Source organism: Pongo pygmaeus, chromosome 12 (assembly GCF_028885625.2).
Source record: "Pongo pygmaeus isolate AG05252 chromosome 12, NHGRI_mPonPyg2-v2.0_pri, whole genome shotgun sequence".
NCBI classification, from domain to species: Eukaryota; Metazoa; Chordata; class Mammalia; order Primates; family Hominidae; genus Pongo; species Pongo pygmaeus.
The window spans coordinates 105,801,271-105,827,737 of record NC_072385.2 but is presented as its reverse complement, the minus strand read 5'-3'; the positions used below and the strand labels follow the sequence as shown (position 1 = coordinate 105,827,737).

The following is a 26,467-nucleotide window of genomic DNA, read 5'->3' as shown; positions in this document are numbered from 1 at the left end:
ATTATGAGACAGACCTCTTAGCAGTGAGACCAAGGTCTTACATATATCACTTTCCTTGTTCTTGACTATCTCTTCTGCTTAGATTTTATTTCATTCCTACCATATTCCTACCATAACACATTGTGATGTCTTTATGCCAGTAGAACCCAAATTCAATTTTTGATTGGGGCTGTATATGCTAATATGTAACATAGCAAGTCAAGAGCACTTTTTATCTTCAATCTCTGTGAAGTAATGAAAGGCCACTGCTGATTCTCCATAAAGCCAATTTTGAGCACCCTTTTAAACTTTCATTTCCTCCTCATTCCTTATCTTCTTTCTCTGCTTTAATTTTTCTCTATAACATTTGTAACATACTATATATTTTATTTATTTTGTTAAATGCTTGAATGAATGGTAGTACCCTAAGAGAGTCTTGTTCTCTCCCACTTGAAAAAACTTGATTTAAAAAATCTAAATGTATATAATTTGATGGATATTGGAGCCTCTAAAATACTAACCTCACTTTGTATATTTTAAAATAGGATTCTGTTTTGCAAATTTGCATATAGTTTGTCAAAAACTCATAACTTGGTCGGGTGCAGTGGCTCATGCCTGTAATCCCAGCACTTTGGGAGGCTGAGGTGGGTGGATCACGAGGTCAGGAGATCGAGACCATCCTGGCTAACACGATGAAACCCGTCTCTACTAAATATACAAAAAAAATTAGCTGGGCATGGTGGCGGGCGCCTGTAGTCCCAGCTACTCGGGAGGCTGAGGCACGAGAATGGCATGAACCTGGGAGGCGGAGCTTGCAGTGAGCCGAGATCGCACCACTGCACTCCAGCCTGGGCGACAGGGTAGGCAGCAAAACTCATAACTTTTGTATGATGAAGTACTTACCTAGACCTAGTTTTTGGTTACTCAAGGAATCACACTTAATTCTGAGTCTAGCTTAATACCATTTTAAAATGGTGCTTACTTAGGTGGGTGTACTTCATGCTTGTAGTCTCAGCTACTTGGGAGGCTGAGGCAGGAGGATCACTTGAGCCCAGGAGTTCAAGGCCAGCAAACAAACAAACACAGAAGCACTTACTTGATTTTTGACATACTATGTAATAGCGCCTGTATAGCCATATATACCCAACTGAGTGGTTTTGCTAGTAACAGTTATAACTTTATTGTAAGCCTTTTTGAATTGAGAAATACAATGGCTTTTTTACCGTCCTGTTACGTGACCTGTGATTTGCAGTATTTCTGGTTCAGCTAATGTCTTTCAGCAATTAGTTAATTGGTAGTTTGTACCTATATTGACACTAATGTTCTCAACATATAGGGACTTGTTTAATGACTGCTATCTTTACTTGGGATAATTAGCATATCAAAGGAGTAGAGCATAATGATAAATTGTACTTGGTTTACTTTCATTTCCAAGGCTAATTGTTGTTGTTTTCTACACTCTTTTGATATTTGCAAAGAGCCTCAATTGAGAATAGTTATATAAATGAACCATTATGATCTAACCAGAAGTATTTTCTCTTATTAATAGGTGTATCCTTGGCAATACATAGTTCAGACTTGAGTTTTTTTTTTTTTTTTAAATAAAATCTTAAGTAAGCATAGACTTAAGGAATTAAAGAGATAAATACTGAGAATCTTCCCTATTGAAAGCATTTTCCACTTAATTCCATCATTTATACTGTCGGTCCTGAAACCCAAATATTCCTCTGTTTAGAAAGGCTAGTTCAGTGGTTTATTTCATTCATTTACTCATTCTTTTAGTTACCTCTGCATTAATTCCATTTTTTCCACCAGTTGCTCTGTATGTACTATGTTCCAGACACTGGGGGTGCAAAAATGAACACGAAAATCTCCCAGCCTGCCAGGAACTCACCTATAGTGAATATTCATTATACACCATAGGAACTCCTTTAATCAAGGGCTGAGCCAGATCCACTGTTACATCTCACCAGAATATCATGGCAATTATTGCTTCACCGTATGTGTGTCAGTGCCTGGCAGACTTTTATAAAGGTGGGAGACAATATTCTTCTTTAGCTTTATCAGATTCGGTATCTTTCCTCCCATTTTAGCCTTTTGCAGTTTCAAATGGTGCAGATAGAGAGCCCTGAAAATGTATACTTGTACGTTTTTAAATGTCCCCTACTATGCTGTAACCACCCCCTGTTTTCCAAATGCTGCCATTAGTGGTTACAGTAATCATCTGTAATGTTAGCTTCTCAGAACCATGGTACAAGAGCTTCTTTTCTAATTTCCCAGATGGGAGGGAACACATGTACATGCTTGTTAGAGTTGCAGAAACTAGAAACAGCACTGTGTGGATTTGTATTTTTGGAATTCTATGGGCTTGTTTAAGCACTCAAATTCAAACTTAGATATCCATTAGGAATCAAATACCATTTCGGGGAAATCTCATGTGCCACACCAACAGGAATAAAACATATAAAACGAACTCCTGGAAATAACTAGTTTCATATTCAGACTCATGTTTTATGTACTTTTTTCAGGATGCCAGATGATAAATGTTGATTATATAAACCAGGGTCATTCCGTTTGTTTGGAGGATTGTCTCTAAGCATTTCCGCTCTTTATTGAAATAGTAGTGAAATTGAAAGTTTAAAAGTCAGAAAGGGAAATAATTATAAATTACCCGTAGGCATATGGAATAAAGCCCCCAATTATAAAGGATTTCGGTGGCCCCTGGTTCTTCGCAGTGTGTTTTTGCAAGGTTATGTGATTTGTAATCATAGCCTCTAGCCTTGACCTTACATAAGAAAACTTAGTCATTGGGGAAAGGTTTCTGAAAGTAAACGTTATTTCTTTTTTAATTGTCTTTTTTGACCGATCTAACTCACATAGGGCTACTTCTACACTTAGATCATAAAATGAATTTGTTCCTATGAATGTCTTCAAGCTCAGCTTTAACCTTAGTTTTAGATGTTTGATGAGTTTTAAAGTCATATTATACAGTTGAGTAGTTTCTGTTTGTTGCAGACCCTAAGTATTTTTTACAATTTTCATTCTCATTTTACAGAAAGGAAAGTTCAAGGTTGAATACTCTATCATCTATGAAAGAACAAGAAGTGATCAGTAAGCTCAGACTCCTGACCTGGGCTCTCCTTTTAAAGTCACTAGTTCTGGAGAACTTGGTGTATTAACAAGGCCAGGAGCAGGGAGCCAGCATTTAGTTTCTAGACATTATTGGTAACAAAAAAAATTTGTAAAGTAGGTTCCTGAAAAATCTCTAGATGTAGAGAATAAAAATTAGGGATGAACATTCTATTTGTTCACTAATTTATTCATTCAGCTAAGATTGAGTGGTTTCCATATGCCAGATACTGTGCTAAGATCCTGCTCTTACCCACTTATCCCCCTCCTCACCCAGTTAGAAACAGAAAAAGACAAAACAAAGCTATACTTCTTATATCATGCCACCTAAAAATATATTCCAGAGGTATTGCAAATCTACAATGTACAAATAAAATTATAACAATATAAGATGAAAAACTAGAGAAGCAGTTATAGAACCTCAGAGTTATTGACCGGATTTAACTCTGCAAAAATCTAAATTTTCTGTGATGGCAGAAGAGCCCTCAAATGAAGTAAAAAATCAAAAAGAGAAAATAACTTTAGCACATGTGACAGAAAAAGATTAAGAAACTCAATGAACAACAACAACAAAGACTAAGAACCTTAAAGCAAGATGGATAATGGATTTGATCAGGAAATTTACAAAAGAAATGTAGATGACCAGTAAATAAGTAAAAAGTTACTCAGCCTCATTCATTGAATCTAAATGGAGATACCATTTTCCAGATTTTAAAAAGAGTGGTAACAGCCAGTGTTATCCAGTGATTCAGGATGAGGGGAAGCAGGCTTATACTCATACAAACTCACAGGTCCAAATGTGAATTGTTGCAAAAATTTTTTTTAATTTTATTTTATATATATATATTTATTTATTTATTATTATTATTATTATTATTATACTTTAGGCTCTATGGTACATGTGTGCAACGTGCAGGTAAGTTGCATATGTATACATGTGCCATGCTGGTGCGCTGCACCCACCAACTCGTCATCTAGCATTAGGTGTATCTCCCAGTGCTATCCCTCCCCCCTCCCCCCACCCCACAACAGTCCCCGAAGTGTGATGTTCCCCTTCCTGTGTCCACGTGTTCTCATTGTTCAATTCCCACCTATGAGTGAGAATATGCAGTGTTTGGTTTTTTGTTCTTGTGATAGTTTACTGAGAATGATGATTTCCAATTTCATCCATGTCCCTACAAAGGACATGAACTCATCATTTTTTATGGCTGCATAGTATTCCATGGTGTATATTGCCACATTTTCTTAATCCAGTCTATCATTGTTGGACATTTGGGTTGGTTCCAAGTCTTTGCTATTGTGAATAATGCTGCAATAAACATACGTGTGCATGTGTCTTTATAGCAGCATGATTTATAGTCCTTTGGGTATATACCCAGTAATGGGATGGCTGGATCAAATGGAATTTCTAGTTCTAGATCCCTGAGAAAATTTTCGCAACCTACTCATCTGACAAAGGGCTAATATCCAGAATCTACGATGAACTCCAACAAATTTACAAGAAAAAAACAAACAACCCCATCAAAAAGTGGGCGAAGGACATGAATAGACACTTCTCAAAAGAAGACATTTATGCAGCCAAAAAACACATGAAAAAATGCTCACCATCACTGGCCATCAGAGAAATGCAAATCAAAACCACAATGAGATACCATCTCACACCAGTTAGAATGGCAATCATTCAAAAGTCAGGAAACAACAGGTGCTGGAGAGGATGTGGAGAAATAGGAACACTTTTACACTGTTGGTGGGACTGTAAACTAGTTCAACCATTGTGGAAGTCAGTATTTTATTATATTTTATTTTATTTTATTTTTTGAGACAGAGAGTCTCACTCTGTCAGCCAAGCTGGAGCGCAGTGGCACCATCTCAGCTCACTGCAACCTCCGCCTCCTGGGTTCAAGCAATTCTCCTGCCTCAGCCTCCCAAGTAGCTGGGATTACAGGCATATGCCACCACGCCTGGCTAATTTTTGTATTTTTAGTAGAGACGGGGTTTACCCTGTTGGCCAGGCTGGTCTCGAACTCCTGACCTCAGGTAATCCACCCACCTCGGCCTCCCAAAGTGCTGGGATTACAGGTGTTAGCCACCGCGCCCGGCCTGTTGCAAAATTTTTAGAAAATAATCTGTCAAATTCTTTTGAAATGTAAAATGTTCATAACCTTTGACCCAACAAGCTCTGTTTTAATTCTCTATTTAAAGAGAATTAACACTACTAACAAATGCGCACACACAAATGTACATACACTGACACAAACATACACACACAAAAGAATATTTATTGCAGCACTATCAAGTGGCCAAGAATTGTGAACAACCTGAAGTTTGTTGCTAAGGAAATGGTTTAATAAAATATAAATCCATGCCATGGAATATTATGTGGCTATTTAAAAAGCAGTTGATAGAGTGATATGATTCCTTTAGGGAAAACAAAACAGAAGGTTAAAGAGCTGTTTATATGCGAATGTGTATATGTTTTTATGAGCATAAAGAAAGTAGTTTGAAGCTACCTACATACATAGTTAATATTGGTTACCTTGAAAAGTGGGGGCGAGGGAAGGGTGGAAGAGCTTTTACTTTATAAACTTCTGTATGGCTTGACTTGTTAAGACAAGCCTAAATTTTGTAATCTGAAATTTTTTTAAAAAGAAAGAAAATGGAAAGGGAAGTGGCCAAAGAGACAGGAAAAGATCATCAAGAAAAGAGTTTCGAGAGGCAAGTGGACACCCATGTCAAATACTGTTTAGACATCAAGTAAGAGAAGGACAGAGAAGCATTTGGTGTGTTTAGTGGTTATCCTTGGTGGGAACGGTCTTCATAAACTTGTGGGGTCAGTAGTAGGCTATTGTTGTGGGCTAAGGGATAAGTGGAAGAGAAGGGAATAAAGAGTACGTAGATAACTCTTCCAAGCAGTCTGTGAAGGGGAGGAGCGAGAGGAGAGAGAATCCAAGGAGCTCTGTAGAGTTCAGCAAGATTCTTTCCTTCCCTTTAAAAACGTTTCTTTTTTAGGATGGGAGAGACTTGTGGTTCTTGTCCCTGTGTATACATGTCACACTCATCCATCTTATACACACAAGAGAATGCAGAGCAAGGAGACTGAAGATTCCGGAGTTGAGCAGGATGAGTGATGGCCAGCTTCCCAGGATGAGGGAAAAGAAAGGGTGGTGTGACAGACAAAAGACATTGTATTTGAGGTTGAAGATACAATGTCAAGCTCATGAGTAGTGAGTCTTTTTTTTTTTTTTTTTTTGAGGCAGAGTCTCGCTCTGTCGCCCAGGCTGGAGTGCAGTGGTGTGATCTTGGCTCACTGCAAGCTCTGCCTCCTGGGTTCACGCCATTCTCCTGCCTCAGCTTCCCAAGCAGCTGGGACTACAGGTGCCCACCACCACGCCCGGCTAATTTTTTTTTTTTGTATATTTAGTAGAGACTGGGTTTCACCATGTTAGCCAGGATGGTCTCGATTTCCTGACCTTGTGATCCGCCCGCCTCAGCCTCCCAAAGTGCTGGGATTACAGGCATGAGCCACCGCGCCCAGCCGAGTAATGAGTCTTAAAGTCTAGGTGTGACCCCTCCCTCTCTTGCTGCTGGTGTGGCTGCTGAACCTTCCTAAGGACCTGTGAACTGATCCAGAAATATAGGTCTGTTCTTACCAGTCTCTATGAGTGAAAGATGTTAAGTGTTTAACACATATTAAGTGTTTAGTAATTAAGTGTTTAAAATTTTTATATTTGACTTGGAGCCACTACCAACCAAAAATAAATTAAGGGTTATTAAAATTTGGTATTCACAAATTAAAATCAATGTGTGCTACGAGATTTATTTTAATTCAGTATTTTATTCAGAAGTCTGGCAGACACTTGGTGCTTGGCAATAATCATAAAGCACGTGCACGTAGTTGTAAATTCCACAATTTTGATTCAGGACACTTCATCAGTGTATCATCAGTGTTGGCTTGAGTTGGTTACAATATTCAGTTCCTGCTATTCTTGCTTTTTAATTATAAATTACAGTAAGCTTAGTTTTATCATTATCAGTTTAGTTTATTGTGTGTTATTTGGTTAACCTCACAATGTTTATTGGTACATATTTGGATCAACAACGTTTTGTCTTATAGTGTTCTTGTAACTAAACTTTTAAGATATGTATGTCTTGTGATTCACATGTGAATCATCCATTATCATTTTGCCAAAGTAGATGTGTATCTAACCCCCTTGTCATTTGCTTGTATGGTGACACTCTTAATGGTGATATGTTTCCTGGGAATTTTTACTATTTAAATAACTTACAACATACTGTCAAGGTAGGTGTAAGAAAATTACTGGATATTTTAATGTTTTGTGATATAAATTATGTTTATAGTAATATGTTTACTGCAACTTAATTATATTTTTGCTGAATTCTTTGTTACCACCAGGTTCACTACCTGCCCCCTACCCCTTGAATGTGGGAACAAGTGAGATAGGTGGAGGTCTTTCGCTTTGCTGGGGTGGGCTTTGCTCAGAAAGTTTAAAATCCATCCCTCTAGAGGAGTGGGTAGGTGTGTGGAAAGGATGTGCTAGGCAGCTAAGCTAAAGTGGAATTAGGGTAACTCACAGTCATGGCTTCAATGCCAGTGGACTGTGAGCTTGTCACTAATAAGATGTTAGGAGAACATGTGCTGATGTTGTGTTTTCACTTCTTGTTTAAGGATGTAAATGAAGACCCTGGAGAAGATGTGGCCCTCCTCTCTGTTAGTTTTGAGGACACTGAAGCCACCCAGGTGTACCCCAAGCTGTACTTGTCACCTCGAATTGAGCAGTAAGTGTCATTAACATGAGGTAGCCTGGTGCTACTTCTTGCTAACCAATATGTCTTATTCTTTCTTTTGCCACTCTTGAACTCTTACATTTATTTCTCTTCATTGACTTTTGTTTCCTTAAAAAATTCATCATATTAAGAGTTTCCATTGCAAAGTAAATGCAGTTAGTACTTGCCACTACACCCTTTTGGCGAGTGTTATTGTGCATTTAGTGACATGAATACTGTACCTTTGTAGAGAGAAAAGAATAGGCAGACTGAGTCCAAAATTGAGACTCCTTCCAGATGTTCCCTGGAGTTCGAATGGTTGTAGCCTACAGTGGGCTGCTAAACATCTGGCCCAATTTCTTACTTATTTGTAACTATTAATGTTATTTGTAAAACATAACTAGCCTCTTTAAAATATTTAGCAAAAACTGACTCAGAAGTTAGTAAAGCTGATATTAAAAGTAGATAGCTTAAAAAGATAACATGTTTTATTTTGCTGCATCGAAATAGCTGTGTATAATTTTACACAACATTCAGGCTACATGGCAGAAGTAGTTTGATATCACATTTGTGTTCTAACCAAGTAACATTATTCATCAGTAATGAATTTTGTAAGGGCTGAATTCACAGTGTGCTTATTGTGGGTGAAATGCTTTAGTAGCTTATTCTACTTCAAAGGAAGCTGAGGTTCATTGAAAATGGATTATAAGCAGATTTGGTTGGGAACTTCTGACAGGACAGATTTTTCATCAGCAGAGAGAGTTTTTACAGACTCTGATTGAAATGTATTATTAAAATTCTCTGTGAGTCATTTAGTCACGGTTGGCTGATTTCTGTCTATGAGTAGATGTGGTCACTATCTAGCATTCTCAGTAAAAATACTGAGCCATTTTTACCCCTTCTGACCTTAGTTGCTCTAATTTATAAATCATGGACACATCATTTTAAATCCAATATGACACAGCTGTTTATAGTCAAATATGGGAGCTTATGAACATCAATAATCTGTAGGCATTCTCTTGTCTTTTTATATATCTGACACAGCACCTAGAACAGGATTTTACAGTAGCAGGCACTCAATGAATGTTTAATTTTTGTTTTGAGACAGCGTCTCACTCTGTCACCCAGGCTGGAGCGTAGTGGCATGCTTATGGCTCACTGCAGCCTTGACCTCCTGGGCTCAAGTGATCCTCCCACCTCAAGCCTCCCAGCTGGCTAGGACTCCAGGTGCCCCCATGCATGCTTAATGTTTTTATTTTTGTAGTCTCGCTCTGTTGCCCAGGCTAGTCTCAAATTCCTGGGCCCAAGTGATTCTCCTGCCTCGGCCTCCCAAAGAATGTTTCTGTTTTTTGTTTTTTGTTTGTTTGTTTATTTTGAGACAGAGTCTCACTCTGTCATCCAGGCTGCAGTGCAGTAGTGCAACCTTGGCTCACTGCAACCTCCACCTTCTGGGTTCAAGTGATTCTCGGGTTTCAGCCTCCTGAGTAGCTGGGACTACAGGCACAAGCCACCATGCCCAGCTAATTTTTTGTATTTTCAGTAGAGACAGAGTTTCGCCATATTGGCCAAGCTGGTCTCGAACTCCTGACCTCAGGTGATTCGCCCGCTTCGGCCTCCCAAAGTGCTAGGATTACAGGCATGAGCCACAGTGCCTGGCCCCAAAGAGTGTTTTATTATTTTTTTAATTGAAAATACTGACCCGTATTAGTAAGCGATCGGTGGATACCAGAGACAGTAGAATGACGTGGCATAAGGCAAGGGCTCTGAGTCAAGCAGATCTGGTTTAAACCTGGTTTCTGCCACTCACCAGCTGGCACAAAATGTAACTTCTCTGAGCTTGTTTCCTCAGTCATAAAATAGACATAATAATACCTATTTCTTAGTGTTGTTTTCAGGATTATATTAATACTGTTCATAAAGCATTAATCACAGTGCCTGGCACTATAGCAAACACTCAGCAAGTAATAGCCATGAATGTTATTATTATTGATACAGTTCATAGGAGAAGAACGAGTGAGTGTTTAGCAGGGATGAGTTGGGGCAGAAAAGGAGAGGATGGGTAAATAAGGGAGCAAGTACCAGTTCTAGCGTAGCCACTCATTGTGTAACTAATGAGTTAAATTACAAAGGTGCTTCGGTGATGAGAAAAGAGTTAATGAAACAATCGCAAGATGTTGGCAATATGAATATATTAGTTAAGCTGCAGGCAATAATTTGCCAGCTCAGAAAAACATTTGTTCCAGCAGCTAGGTTGTTTTTCTTGGAAGTTACTACACCTAATTTGCAAATAAACTTGCTAATGAAATAGTCTCACTCTAAAAATCTAAGATGTGTGGGAAATGATTAGGGAAGGGTATATTTTAAAAGTCATTTTTCATATCTCCAAAGTCCAGCTCTCTCATGTCCTTCCTCCCTTTTTTTTCTTTCTTCTTTTTTTTTTTTTGAGACAGAATCTCGCTCCGTCCCCCAGGCTGGAGTGCAGTGGCGCCATCTCTGCTCACTGCAAGCTCCGCCTCCCGGGTTCACGCCATTCTCCTGCCTCAGCCTCCCGAGTAGCTGGGACTACAGACGCCCGCCACCACGCCTGGCTAATTTTTTGTGTTTTTAGTAGAGACAGGGTTTCACTGTGTTAGCCAGGATGGTCTCAAACTCCTGACCTCGTGATCCACCCGTCTCGGCCTCCCAAAGTGTTGAGATTACAGGTGTGAGCCACCGCGCCCAGCCTCTTCTTTTTTATGTTAAGAGCTCTCCACAGCATACCCTTTTAGATCATTTTTCGGTTACTTCCCTTCATATACTGTTTCCTTCAGCCAGACCTGAGCACTTGAAGTTTTCTTACATTGCCAGCACTCTCTTGCCTCTGTGCCTTTGCTAAAGCTGCTCCTTCCATGTACAAGGCCCTTCTCTAACCCCCTCTTCCTGTTGAAATACTATACTTTTTCTAAGGCCTTGTTCAAATGCCGTCTCTACCAACCATTTTCCCTGAGGACAATTAGTCTAGCCTTCCCCAGAGCTCTTTGTAACACTGAATTTATATTAATCTTATAATCTATATTTATATTATAATCTACCCATCATAGCTTTAATTGGTGATAAGGATTTTTAAAAATCTTTTGCTGAATTGCAAGCTACTCGTTGAGGTGAGGAACAAGTCTTTTTTTTAATGCCATGCATAAATGCAATACACAGTTATCAATTGCCTAATTGGCAGTCTTCTAGGTGAATAAGTAGTTCTCACCAAAATATTGGAAAATGCCTCACTGAAAGGTCTTATACTTTTCCTGGTTGCTACAAATTCACTTGGTAGAACTACGTTTATAATACCAAAACAAACTACCAAACATTCTTATATCTTTAAGTAGAAGTTTTCAAAATGAGGTTTTAGAGAAAGATTAACATAAAAGAAGTTAACTTGGAGTATGACTTCTATAAGGGCTTAGATATTTGCTAAAGTTATTAATACTTTTGGTTAATTCTTCCAGAGTTCAGAGCATAGGACAGACATAATGCCATTTCAAGAAGGCCGTAGTCATGGGATGGGTTTTGAGAACTGAATGTGCTAAGCTCTCATTTGTTTTCTGTGTTTTATACTATCTTGTCAACTCTTAGGTAGCTATCCAAGCATTGACTATCAACTCAGACTTGGAGAGTTCTTTCAGGAGTCATGGGAAAAGCATCCCACGTGGACCCGCCCAAAGCCGATGTCAAACTCTTGCCCTAGCTGAGGCTTGTACTCCTTTTGGCTTCTGCTATAGCTCTTTCTAGGAAGTCCCAAGCCCCATGCGGTGCATTTGGCAGGGAGAGGCTCAGGGGAGACCAATAGCCCCATCCACACTGGGTAAAAATTACCAAGAGAAGGTTTGCATTCCCACCATCTCCTCCATGGATATAGAGAAATATCGTGGGCCTAGAAGGAACCGCATTCCAGTCTGACTGTTCCTCTGTCCCAGCGTGTCCATGCAGGAGGCAAAGATATTATACTCACGTTAACTACTCTCAGCAATTGGAAAAGAAAAGGGCTACTTTTGGGTCTTGTCATCATATGTAGGAAAAAGTATTGATTTGTTGTACCCTAAAAAGACTACAAATTAGACAATCCTGACAAAAGGGAACATTGGTCAAATTCTTTGGTAGAAGACTCCAAAATGTATTCTAATTTGATGAAGCTCTGAAATGTGATCCCACTTCTAAAGTCTGTTTGCCCAGGGTCGTGGAATAGTTGTCTGGTGTCTCTGGTAGCCCTGCCACACATGGCTGCATGCCCTTACGATGCTTAGATGCATATTGTTTACCGGTCTCCCACTGCGCATTTCTATGGCTTGCAGAGTAAATGCTTCTGAGAAGAACTTTGTGTTCTTGCACTAGGGACATTTATGAAATAAACATATTTCTGGCCTTATACATTTGTTTTCCAAGGAACCAAAACCAATCCGTTGAATTAGACACGAGTAAGTTCTGTTAATTTAAAAAAAAAAAAAAAGTCAGTGGTGAGTTATGCAAAAAAAAAAAAAGCTGGTAGTCAGTAGTCAGTGATGCAAATTAGATTTTGGTTGAATATTAGAAAAGGGGAAAAAATAGTTTCTAAACCAGTTGCTTTTTTTTTCCCCTGGCAGAAAAGCTGTGAGTTTTAAGGTTACATCATCAGAGCTGGCGTGAAACATGCTCTACCTTTCCCTCTTCCCCAGACTGTTGGCAGTTGTAGTAGTGAAACCAAAGGTTAAATGGGCATGAGAGTCTGCATAGCACTCTTCCCCGAAAGGTGTGGGCCCTTTTCTTGGCTTGAGCCACTTTGTGGGAGTGGTTTAAAGACAACCAGCTTCCTCATTCCCTGTGCTGTTCCCACTCTGTGCATAAAAGAGGACTTCAGCCCTGAGGCAGACCAGGTGGCATCTTTCACAAGTACAGAGTTTGTTTTTAGAACTTTTTGTTAAGTTACATCTGCCTTGGAAATGAGTACTCAAAACTTCCCAGCCCACAAACGCTCACTATTATTGAGGCCTGTGTACCTGCAATATGCATGTTTGTTCTTTCAGGCAACAGAAACCCAATGAGAATTGACCACATGTGAGGCCCTTTGCTAGGTGCTTCAGAGGCTGTCAGCATAAATGAAATATGGCTCATCCCCTTAATTTCCTTAAAGTAAGAGGGATCAGAACAAATATGGCAAGTTGTGATTTGTGGATTAATAGAAAAGGCATATTAATACATGGCATCAGAAGCCCCCTGTTCCTTCACTTATTGGCTGACAACCTTGGCTTAAGTTAACGTTTTTGAGCTTCATTTCATCTTCTGTGAAGAGGAATAAATCTAAGTTTCAGTTTCATCTACTCCAAGTGGGGAGGTAGATGAGAAAGGCCCTACTGTAGTGCTTGGCCCATGGTTGATGCTTAGTTAGTGCTCCTTGAGAAAATACTTATTAAGTGCTATAACAGTTCAAGACAGTGGGAGATCACATTTCCATTTGACTTGGTGGAGAAGGAGCTTTGGAAGATTATGGAAAGCCTGGCTTTTCTAGAGATTAAATATGCAATACTGTAACAATAACAGATATGTATTTGTTCAGTACTTTAAAATATTCAAACTGCTTTTCACTTTACCATCCCATCTGATCCTCATGATAGTATGCCTATCGTGTGTTTTATAATATAGCTTTTTTCTTCTATAACTTGGAGTTTTTAGATCCTTCCTTGTCTCCTTCACTGCTACTCCTTCCTTTTTTCAACCCATTAAATTATGCTAAATTGTGCTTCCTGTGATAACATCTCTAGACACTTTTGTGGCTTTGCCTGTTTGTGGATGACACCCAGATCCCCATTTCTAATCTCAGCATTTCTCCCTGCTTACAGATCTGCTTCTCTAACCACTAGATAGGCATGTCTATCTGTGTGTTCAGTTGACACCTCAAATTCAAAGGGCCTGAAACTAAACTCATCATTCCCCCAATAAGCTAATGTTTCTTCTTTACAGCCTGTTTTTATTCATGACACTCTTGTCTTCTTGGTGCCCAGGTGGTACATCTTAAAAGCATTGACCATACCTCATGCCCCTATTAGCCAGCCAGTTGTTTTGGACTAAAAACCCACTCTCCACAATGTCTCTGAGTCTTGTCATTCCTACTATCGTTACCTAGTTCAGTCTTTCAGTTGCCATGGGTCCTGAGGGACTCTTAACTTCTAGTTCCTTCCTATTTCAGATTATTCATACGGAACTGTCACTGTCCTTTGAAGTAAATTCCAGTCCTGTAATGTCCTTGCTGAGAAGCTTCAGTGCCTCTCTGTTGCCAAGTGAAGTAAATGCACAGCTCTCCATCTGGCATTCAGAGTCCGTGTTACAGTCCTGTTCACCTTTCCACCCTAGGCTGGACTCTACATGTATCCTGTTGTCCAGCCAAACAGAATTTTGTGATTTCCTGAATATACCTTGTATTTTTTTCACTTCCATATCTTGCTCAGGCTACTCCTTAGACCAGAACATTGAGTTTATTTACCTCTCCCACAGGGTCTGTTAAAGTCCTGCCCATGTCCTTAGATCTTCTCAATCATCACCTCCTCCATGGAACTTTTCCTGACCACCACTGCCTGCCTCCACAATGGCACCACACTTTTTCCCTCTGTGTTTGTGCCTCCTTTGTCATATTGCCTCCCTGGACTCTAAACTCTTTAAGGCCTGGGCCTCTTTTCCATCAGTTGAGGCTGGTGAGCCACAGCCCCTCTGGCCAAGCTGGCCCTAGCCAGGCCCCTGCCCAGGCTCAACCACAGTCTCCATTGACAGGTCTGGCTGGAGAGGCAGAAAGCTGTGACACTATGTGCATGTTAAGGCGGTGGGTTTTCACAGTCATTTCTTATTGCTGTGCCTTGTGGCTAGCCAGGAGGATACTTTCCTTTATGGTCCCCTGTTCGTGTTTCTGAGAGGTGGAGCCCTATTTCATAAGAGTGGTTTATCAACTGAATCCTGGAGGTGGAATATGACTTTGATCTTCTGTGACCTATGTGACCTAATATAGTCCTGTTGGCGTCTCCAGCCTCCCCTTCCCTGCCTTTACCCCACAGCATGCCTGGCAGCAAACATGGTCTCTTGGAACATTTGGATAGCCTGGGATCTACAAGGGCTGGGATAAAGTGAAACTTGGCTAAAGGACCTAGGGAAAGGGTGAGGGGAACTGAAAATTAAAATGATACTACTTAAAATTATGGATGAGTAAGGATATTAAATTCAGATAAATTGGATCAAATACGTTTTTTAAAAGCAATAAGCAAGTTCAATGCATTGGTGTATGTGATTTTATTTACCACCAAATTTGATATCTTAACAGAATGGAAAATTTTTGTTTTAGATGCTTAAAATATTTTTAGAACAATGAGAAAAATTGTATAACTAACAGATACAGATTTTAAAGAAAAAAATTCTTGCCTTGAAAAAAAATCCGTATCAGTCATCTCAAAAAAGAGACCTTCCAGATCTCTTAGGCTGATTTTGTGTCGGGATTTAAGTAATAGAACGTAATAGTAAACATGGTTTAATTTAGCCTTACTCATGTTTTCTTGAGTCACTGAGATAATCCTATAATAAATATTGTGCTCCTGGAGAGTTTTTTTCTTTACTCCTTTGATAAATAGACGGTCCTGAGTATGCTAAGACAGCCAGCTCTCAGGAGAAGATATGTATTTGATTTTGGTAGAGAGAGCTGTCTTATCCTCTAGGGACTTGAGATGTTCGTTTTACTAGTCTGGGAGCAGGGCCAAAAGGGTTCTTCGTGACTTAGAATGGAATTCTGAAAAGTAAGTTCAGCAAGTTTTCATTAGTGAGTTTGGCCTTTTGTCTTGCCTGTGCCTCCCAAAAGATCAAGAGCTCAGCCTTTGCTTTGAAATATTATAAAAAAGAACCAGAACAGAATTTAGTTGGGGGAGAAAATCAATCAGCCCCAAAATATCATATTTTTGGAAACATTCTGGTGTAGAACTCCCACCTCCCTAGCCACTTAAGTTAGTGATATCTCAGTGTTTTTATCTAGCTTCCTTTTTAGGCAGAAAATACACATTTAGAAAGAAGATGTATATAAATCTGTGATAACTCAAATCTCACTGGTACATGTTTCTTAAACTTGTTTGACCCTTAAGTTCTGTCTTAAATTTATTTTGAGTCTTGGGGAAGTTCTGTGCCTTATTTCTCTTAAATGCTATACTCCTCTCTACAGCATAATAATTAGTCTAAAGCTATAAGATATACTATATCTTAATTTAAAAAATCAGGCCTAGCACCTTTCTGCAAAACATCTCAAGGGTTTTGTGCAGATTTTTTTTTCTGCCGTGAAGATGAGAAATTCATGATTTCCAGTTTAACACTATTTCTTAACAGCAAAGCTTTTCACACCGATCATTACTGTTTTATGCAGTTGCTGTTCATTTATATTTATTCACAAGTAGGAAAACATTCCTCAGTGGAAGGTCTGAGATGCAAAGTGCTAGTTAACAAAAACATTGAGCAAAGAAATCAGAAAGTAGACGGGAAAATGCCCCCAGGATGTCCCAGAACTGATGGAAGATATCAACCCTCAGATTGAGAAAGTCCAGTGAATCTCAAACAGGCCAAATAAAAAGAAATTGACACCTAGACATATCGTAAGGAAACTGTACAACACCAGAGATGAACAGTAACCAAAGCTGACACAGTATGTTTAAAGGAATAGCAGATTGACACAGACCTCTTTGAAAATCTAATGAGAGCCATAGACTTCACCCTAGAAAAACATATATGCATAAAAAGTTTAAATATATTTTGGAGAGTAACACACCTTCCCCTAAAGCCAATTCCTAAACCTCATTTAAGGATCTATATTCTATAGTTCAGTTCTGCATTTTTAATGTCTTCTATATCGTCTCATGCTAGAATAGCCACTATGTCTTCATATGTAATATTTAAAGTGTGAATTATCATCTAACACTTCCTGTCTTCCCGTCCCCCAAATCTGTACTTCTCCCATGTTCTTTATTTTCGTTAATGGTTTTACCCTCCTTCTAATGACCCTAGCCATGAAACCCAGGCATCCTATTTTTGACCTCTTGCTATTGCTTCCCATATCTAATCAATTGCCAGTTCATTTTGCTTGCATGTCGTCTCTCATGTTCGTCTCCTCACCCTTGCCCCATCCTGTTTCAAGCCTCTAAGTATCTTATTCTTTGCTAGATTAATCTTAATAAAACAGAGCTTGATCCCTGTCACTTCCTTGGTACAACAGCCTTTATGCCTCTTTACAGGACAGACCATGCAGGAAAACTGCATACGACATTGTTCTCTCTGAGAAGCCTCAGCGCCCACCACACTCACAGCCTGCTGTGGACCATGTGCCCCAGATACCCGAGCCATAGGTAGTAGGACCAGGGATAGGTACTCCTGGGAATTATTCTTAATTTGGAGGAAGCGTAACTATGTTTAAAAATTTTTTTTCAGCTGGGCGCAACGGCTCACATCTGTAATCCCAGCACTCTGAGAGTCCGAGGCAGGGGGATCACTAGCTGGGAGGCTGAGGCAGGAGAATCGCTTGAACCGACAGGTGGAGGTTGCAGTAAGCCAAGAACGCACCATTGCACTCCAGCCTGGGCGACAAGAGTGAAACTCCATCTCAAAAAAAAAAAAAAAGAAAAAGAAAAAGAAAAAAAAGAGATGGAGACCATCCTGGCCAACATGGTGAAACTCTGCCTCTACTAAAAATGCAAAGATTAGCTGAGCGTGGTGGCATGTGCCTCTAGTCCCAGCTACTTGGGAGGCTGAGGCAGGAGAATTGCTTGAACCTGGGAGATGGAGGTTGCAGTGAGCTTAGATTGCACCACTGCACTCCAGCCTGGTGACAGAGTGAGACTCCATCTCAAAAAAAGTAAATAAATAAAAAATAAATAAAAATTTATTCAACACCTCTTAGTGTTTTGTTGCAGGAGGACTCTAGGTTATCCAGTTAGCCATATTGCTAGATGTCTTTCTGTATTGTGTCTTGATGATTCCAGTTTTCTACAAGGATTGACTGGGATTGCAGATGTGCTCTGAATGACATACTAGAGATATTCTAGCTGTGTAGCTGTTGAAATACTTTCCTGTTTTTCTTTACTTCTTGTGGTTTTATATTAAACTTCTATCCTTTGTGATGACTTATCTGAGCTACTAGCATCTCTAAACAGGACTAGTAACTGGTCTCCCTGCATCTCCTTTTTCCCCACTTCAGTCTAGTTGCCACATTACAGACAGAGTAGTCTTCTGAAAACACAAATCTGATCTATCATTCTCTTGCTTAAAAACAGAGTTTATTACTTTTCCTTGTAATAAACAGAGTTTATTTTCCTCGTAAATGATCACTCATCAGCTTTATCCAACTCAATGCTTTTCCTGCAGGTCTCAGGCATATTTCTTTTTTTCTACCTATATCTCTTCCATCATCAAGTTCTAGCATTTATTTCTTTGTACTATCTTGAAGTCTGAGCTCTAAGTCTCTAATTCCTCCTATCCTGTTGTTTCAGTGACTTTCCCCTTCAATCCTTTATGTCAGACACTTGATGGAAGTAGAAACCAATGTATAAAAAAGGTAGCTTAAGGTTATAAAACAGATGGTCATCAACACTGTGAGACCATTATTCCAATAGCTTCCAAGTGTGAGGACCTTTTATTAATGTCAAAACCTTTTATATGGGCATAGGAGAAGGGCTTGACTACAAAGTGGCAGGACAAGGCAATTTTTTTAGAATGATGGAATTATTCTCTGTTGTTATGGTGAATATACAACTCTACACATTTGTCAAAACCCATAGAACTGTATATCACAAAGAGTAAATTTTACTATGGGTAAAAAATAAATTTCAAAAACATTTCATAGATCCCTAGAGATAGAAGTAATATTTTTAGCATTTCATATTAATGAATGAATTCAAAATGCCTTTTAAATATACTTGTATTTTTTAATCCCAACAATATGAGTATATATTTGAAAGATGACTACATATATACATGTATATATGCACATATTGTATATGTGCTGTATGTATATGTGCATACATATACACCTAACACGTGTGTATAAAAGATACATGTAGCTATGTGTGTGTATATATACATATGTATACGTATGCATTGTCTTAGCTTGTCCTGCCATAGCAAAATACCATAGACTGGATGGCTTAAATGGTAGAAGTTTATTTCTCACAATGTGATTGCTAAAACATTCCAGATCAAGGTGCTAATATATTTGGTGTCTGGTGATGACCCTCTTCCTAGCTTGCAAATGGCCACCTTCTTGCTGTATCCTCACACAGCAGAGTGGAAGCCCTCATATCTCTTCTTTTTCTTGTAAAAGTACTTATTCCATCATGGGGACTCTACCCTCATGACCTTATCTAAACCAAATTACGTTCCAAAGGCCCCACTTCCTAATACTATCGCATTGGGGTTTAGGGCTTCAACATGTGGATTTTGGGGGCATAAATATTCAGTTCATAACCTACACATATATGTATATGTGTGTATATATCACACACATACACACACACACAGCATTTATTCAGTCTTCAAATAATGCTTGGTGTGTGATCATTTAGTAAACTTGTTCTAGCAACCCTAAACCCCTGTGATGCCATGAGGCCAACAGATTGGGAACATTTGTTATAAAGGATATATAATGGATGATCATTTTTCCAAGAATTCTGTTATTCATACTTATTGATATTTGCTTAAATAAGAACACACTTTTAACTTTTTTCTTGCTCTCGATAGCTAACATAATTATGATGTTAGGAAGCATCATATTTATGCAGAATGAGAGATTATTGCAGAATGAGAGATTCATGAAGACCTCTCCTACTCTGATGCCTCCCCACCCAACATAAACACCTAGGTTTCCTAATTTAGTTCATGATGGGGACAGAAGAACTCCAGAAGGAGCAAGGCTCTAGGATATTAAAACCAGCACTTCAGAGCTTTCCTCTTGTGTTAGGACCGTGACCTCATTAAGCTCATGTTGTTCACAGCACTGGTTCTTCCAGGGCCCCTAGCTCTCAGATTTTCCACGATTTTCTCATATCAGTATGTTTCTGCCTAGACAATGATCAATGATTGGTCTGTTATATTAATAAAGCATCAATTACTTAGTTTTCAGGGCAGAATATCAGTGTGGATGGGGGGTATGTCAGGTGGATTTTAAAAATAAAGTTGTTCTACTTCATCTTTGCTGTAGAAGGTATGTTATGTCCACAGCATTGTTTTAAAAGGTAATTATTTAGTATCTAAAGTAATGGTATGGTTCTTGATTACAAGTTTGGTGTAAGTAGGCAGTGACTAAGGCTCTTAAATGGTAAAATTCATATATAAAGTGGAGCTCTGTACACTGTTGTTGGAGGAACGGTCTAACATCAATGTTTTCAGATTTTACTGTGTGAAGTTTTATTAAAGAGCATATAATTTGATCCTGGTATGTCTGATTTTGAGTCCCGTAATAGAGGGACTAATGATCATACTGGAGTGTTTCTAGACTTGTTAAAATTCAGACACGCTGTCTTTCATTAGCAACACTAATGACTTAATGAATGGGGAAGCCTTTAGTTTAAAACAAAACAAATGATGGGTTAACATAATATTGTAAATAGGACCATAACAGGGAATGAACCTCCCGTCCATGAACATTCTCTTTTATAGACAGCTTCAACAAAATAGAGGTCATTTTTGAAAAAGCCTGAAATCTACCTTGGCAAATTTCAGCTGAACCAAACCATTAATTTGAAGAAGTTATATGTATCAGTGGAAAATGTACTTTACTGACAACCTTTTTTTCCCTACATGCAAAGAATTTTCCCTCCCACTTTTTAATACCTCCTCTCCCTACTCCACCCCAATCTTTAAAAAGTATGATGTCAGATTGGGTTTCTTTGTGCCAAGTTTTTATCCTGGAACAGATTTTTATAGCCATGTTTCTCTGAGAAAAGGAGTTTATGACCAAATGGTGATAACACTTCCATGTTTTCATTTCCTCCTCTGACCTAGTACTTTTTTCCTAACTTTAACTTTGTCGGAGTTTAGCACAACCAATTTAATGTGTTTCAAAGCTAAAGGAAATTATTTTGAGAGCTTTTAAGGATTCATTAACTATAATATCATCATATATTATTCCTTGAAAAAAACACATTATGGAGCATGATATTTTAAAATTTTAGATTTTTGTGTTCATTCAATATGAAAACCCTTCAGAGTATTTGTGTGTAGATAGATATTTTGGTGATTGGTCTTTATTATTTCCACCCTGGTAGAGTTGTTCACCAGAGATTGTTCATTTACTTTTTTCAAACTCTTTCTTAAAAGTATAGATTAACTTGGCCCTGTAATTTAATGTTAAGGGTGAAAATGGTGGAAACAACTGAAATGGTCATCAGTAGGGAAACAACCTAATTGTCCACTGACAGATTATTGGATAAAGAAATTTATATATATATATATATATATAAAAAACAATGGACTAGTATTCAGCCTTAATAAAGGCAATGTGGATGAACCTGGAAGACATTATGCTAAGTGAAATAAGCCAAGCATAGGAAGAAAAATACTGCCTGATCTCACTTATATGTGGAATCTAAACAAAATGTCAAATACACAGAAACAGAGAGTACAACAGTGGTTACCAGGGGTGGGGAAGAGGTAGGAAAATAGGGAGAAGTAGGTCCAAGAATACAAACTTGCAGTTATATAGGATGAATAAATCTAGAGATCAGATATACAGCATGAGGACTATAATTAATAATGTTATATTGTATACTGAAAATTTGCTAAGAGAGTAGATTTTAGGTGCTTTTAACACATACACAAGTAACTATGGAAAGTGATGAATATATTATTTGTTTTACTATAATAATCATTTTACTATGTGTATGTATAGCAAAAACATCATGTTGTATACCTTAAATATATACAATTGAAAAAATGAAAAAAACTAAACATCAAAACCATATTAACTATTTCTATAGGAAAATATATGTATGTGGATACTGATGCTGGATACTACTAATGGCTAATACCAATGAACACTCATGCCACATGTGTTAAGCGCTCTATACCTGTTAGCTCATTCAGTTCTCACAACAACCCTATGAGGTGGGTTGCCACTGTTGTCCCCATTTTATGGTGACAAAACAGAGAAAGGATCAGAAACTTACCTGAGTTCTGAAGTTCATTCAGAAATAGAACTTCATCTCTACCCTCAACAGCCTCTTTACCTTCTATCTTGACCCACCTGCCCCTCCCATCATGATAAAGTCTTTAGTGAAATGCAAAGGCACACAACTGGTTAAGACCACTGCTTTGCGGTAACATTTGGGTTTGAGCCCTGGTTGCCACTTTGTAGTCGTGTGAACTACTGGACGTTACATAATTTCTGTATAACTCAGTTTCTTTGTCTAGAACCCTTATAGAATCTTTGCCAGGATTAGATGAGAGAATGTGTTTAAGTGTTTAGCATAGTGCCAGGCACATTGTAGATACCTGATGTATTATAAGTTGCTGTTCTTGCTATTACTGTCATCATCATCAACATCAACATCTTCTTCTGAATCCTTCTTTCAAAATGTTCGGGGACCCCAATTTTTGAAATTCCCTCTAGATACTGTGCACAAGGACCTTAGGTAATACCAGTCACCTGAATTCATTTAGGATAAACTAGTGAGGAAAATGTAAAAACAGACATCTGAAGTGAGGGACTAAATATTTCTCTCAGGGGTCAGCTCTAGACTTTGCTTGAGTCACAACCCCACTTCAAATCTGAGAATCTCATGATAGCTGTAACCATCCACAACTCCCTCTACCCCCAGATAATCTTGCATATTCTTCAGAACATGCATGGACTTCCTTGTATATAAACCCAAATGCTTTAGGGATCCACTGACTCTGAATTAAGACTCCTCTAAAGTTTTTATTGAGATAGCAGTGAGATGTCCACCAGCCATGACAGTGATACGCTGGCCAGGGACAAGAATCACAGATAAGAGCAATCCAGAAGCCATGACACTGAAGACACTGTGCTGAACCTGTTACAAACATTATTTTATTCAGTCTGCACAATAGACCTTTGGGTCTGAAGACACATGGAGATATTAAGGCACACAGATGTTAAGTAACTGTCAGAGGTCAACAATGAGTATGTGGCAATAACAGGATTCAAACCCAGATCTGTTAGCTTCCAAAGTCCTTGGTCTTACATGCTAGCCACTACTTCCCTGGAGGGGGCTCCGGACCATGGAGATCACATACCAGTGCTCCAAGTGTGGTCCTCACAGCACCTGCATCAACATGAGGTTGGGATTTGATTAAAATTGGATTTCTGGGGCCACCCACATTCTGAATCTAAAGTTCTGGGTGTGGGTTTAGGAACCTGTGCTTTTAACAAGTACCTTAGTGATTTATATACTTACTAAACACTTGAGAATCACTGATCTTTCCAGTGTGGTGTGACTTATAGACAGTGTTGGACAGAACTGAAACAAAGGAGAAAGATGAAGCACAGACAGAAAGAGCTGGGAGGATGCCCTGCATGTGCTCATATCTGTAAATACGCATCTCTTCTCCTTTGTCTCAGCCCTTGCTGTTTAAATCTAGACCCTTCTATTTTTCAGCTGTTTGGCTCCAGCCTCCCCTTGCCTGACTCCTGGCTTTGTATATTACCTCTCTTTCCTGACTTTCACTGCGTTTTACAAGTTGCGTTTTCTGCTCATTTTTAGTGATACCTACTAAGGGCCAAAGGAAAATACACTGTAGCAGAAACCTGAAATTAATTGTCACCCTGGGTTTAAGGCATTCTGTCATTCTTTCCCTTTCCTTCACTACTTTTTGCCTCAGCCTATTCTCTTATTTGTTAGTAGCAGTTTTATTGAGCTATAATTCCTGTACCGCTCACCCATTTAAAGTGTACAGTTCAGTGGTTTTCAGTATATTCACAGAGTTGTGCAGCCATCACCACAATCAATTTTAGAACACTTTCCTCACCCCGGAAAAGATATCCCACACCCTTTGCAGTTTTCCCCAACCCTCCAGCCTCTGACAATTACTAATTTACTTTCTGTCTCTATGGATTTGCCTGTTCTGGACATTTTATGTAAGTGGAATCATACAATATGTGGTCTTTTGTGACTGACTTCTTTTTTTTAGCATAATGTTTTCAAGGTTCATCCATGTTTTAGCATGTATCAATACTTCATTCCTTTTCATTGTGGAATAATACTCCAGTATATCAGTATACCACATTTGATTTATCCATTCATTAGGTAGTAGACATTTGGATTGTTACCACTTTTTGCCTATTGTGAATAATGTTGCTCTGAATATTCATGTTAATAAGTTTTTGTGTAAACACATATTTTCAAATCCCTTAGAAGAAATGTCAATTCAGACCTTTTGCCCATTTTTAAGTTGCTTTATTTTTCTTCTTATTGAGTTGTAAGAGTTCTTTATATATTCTGGACACTAGACCTTTATTAGATAAATAATTTGCAAATATTTTCTCCCATTCTGTGTGTTGTCTTTTCATCTTCTTGATGATATCCTTTGAAATCAGCAGACCATTCTTAAGCTCACTTGTTGAAGTTCCTCTTGGCTAGAATTCTTGTCTACTTCCTACCCTCATATTTTAAAGTTTTTCCATGTGCATATTAGCATTTCCTACATTAGATCATTTATGTCCCCGATAGCAGATCCAAATTGCCATTTCTTAGTCTCATTGCATTTAAAAATACAAATTACCAGCCTAAAATAATTGGCACAGGATTCATATCCAAAATAAAGAACTCTTTAAAATTAAGAAAATGGCAAAAAATCTGATAGACAGTGAGCAAAAAACCATGAACATGATTCACAGACAAGGAAACGTGAGTGGCGAATAAAATATGAAAGGATGCACCATCAGTGGAGCCACTGTAGAATGTTGAGTGGCTGCAACTATTGAGTGACTCTGGATGGTGCCCAGTCTCTTGGATCTTAAGGCCGAACTGGGCTTTTGGTCAGAACTGGAGGCCTAGGGGGTCTTCAGCCCCCTAGCGAATCCATTCTGATCCTGACTTGGATTTTAATCTCTAGAACTCTCATGTATAAAATTTTCAGCCATTTCTAGGAATTTTAAGAAAAGCTAACATGGGACTTTTCAGTTCAGTTCAGATTTTAAAGTGTTCAGGACCCCTGAAGGGAGTACTGAAACTAAGGAAGTTTTCTGAATAACCTAAACCTGAAATTGGACTAGGAGCAGAACAGAGTAGGGTCTGGAGGATCTGCCCATCCCAGACCTAAAATTCCGTAGCCTTTCTGGAGATCTGAAATGAGTGATTTTTGCACTTAATGAGTTCCCTCTACATAATCACTGACTACTGGCATGTAAGACAGAAAATCTAAGTTAGTTGCAGAGTGAAAAGCAGGCCTGCGTAGTCCCTGACTTTGGGCCACGGGGTTCTGAACTTGAAGGTTACAGTAGGTGCCATGACAGGTTTACTCTCCCAAGCCCAAGAATGGAGCCTCTGTTCACACTGTGCTGTTCTGTCTTAGAAAGTCAAGTTGCTTCCTTCTTCATTTTGGCAAATCATTTTTAATGTTCTTTTACATCATTTGCTTAAGTTCACATCTTTGTGATAGAACTCTCATTAAACAGATTAAGAACTTTTAAAAATATTATTTAGATTTTTTTTTCCTCCCCTTAATTTTTTGTTTTAAAGAAGAAAGGACAAGTAGCAAGAAATACATTAAAAATTTATAATTTTTCCTTTTAAGAAATTCTTTTTTTTTTTTTTTTTTTGAGACGGAGTCTCACTCTGTCCCCCAGGCTGGAATGCAGTGGCCCAATCTCGGCTCACTGCAAGCTCCGCCTCTCGGGTTCATGCCGTTCTCCTGCCTCAGCCTCCCTACTAGCTGGGACTACAGGCGCCTGCCACCACGCCCAGCTAATTTTTTGTATTTTTAGTAGAGACGGGGTTTCACCGTGTTAGCCAGGATGGTCTCGATCTCCTGACCTCGTGATCCACCCGTCTCGGCCTCCCAAAGTGCTGGGATTACAGGCGTGAGTCACCGTGCCTGGCCTCCCTTTAGGAAATTCTTTTAGTAATAGGACACATGTTTCAACGTGGATGTTGTACTCATTTTGTTTTGTGATATGGTCCAGTGCAGTCTAGGACATCTGGCATCCATGGTCCTTGCCTGCTGGATGAATGACCCCTTAGTGATTGAGACCACTTAATATACCTCCCTACATTTCATACACCCCCTAATGGGATATTATCACTCCAACTGAAAAGGAAGGTAATACCTTCTTTTCCTTTGAGTTCCAAATTGTAGGCTGAACACCTTGTTCAAGGTTGAGAATCTTATTTCAGTTCTTAGAAGAGATTTCTAGGAATACCAGAAATACTTTACTGTTATTCTGTGGTTGTCTGGCCCATTACTTTCAGATCAAGATCTCATCTCTTGGAATACTGTGTACCACAGAAACAGTATCGCATTGCTCAGTCTGGCACACTTTAGGTCTGACTCTCCCACTCCCTGGCCCCTTCCCTGACATGATGCCCTTTGAATGGGCTCCACA

At 38.9% G+C, this 26,467-nt stretch overlaps 1 protein-coding gene across 6 annotated transcripts in view; it reads left to right on the top strand.

Moving 5' to 3' along the window:
- BABAM2 (BRISC and BRCA1 A complex member 2) overlaps positions 1 to 26,467 on the top strand; it is a 544,147-nt gene that overhangs the window by 324,247 nt on the left and 193,433 nt on the right. For all 6 annotated transcript variants that reach the window (XM_063649424.1, XM_063649425.1, XM_054474868.2 and 3 more), the window contains one exon: positions 7,796 to 7,905. In XM_063649424.1, the coding sequence (XP_063505494.1) occupies positions 7,796 to 7,905 (110 nt within the window). The remainder of the gene's footprint in view (positions 1 to 7,795; positions 7,906 to 26,467) is intronic.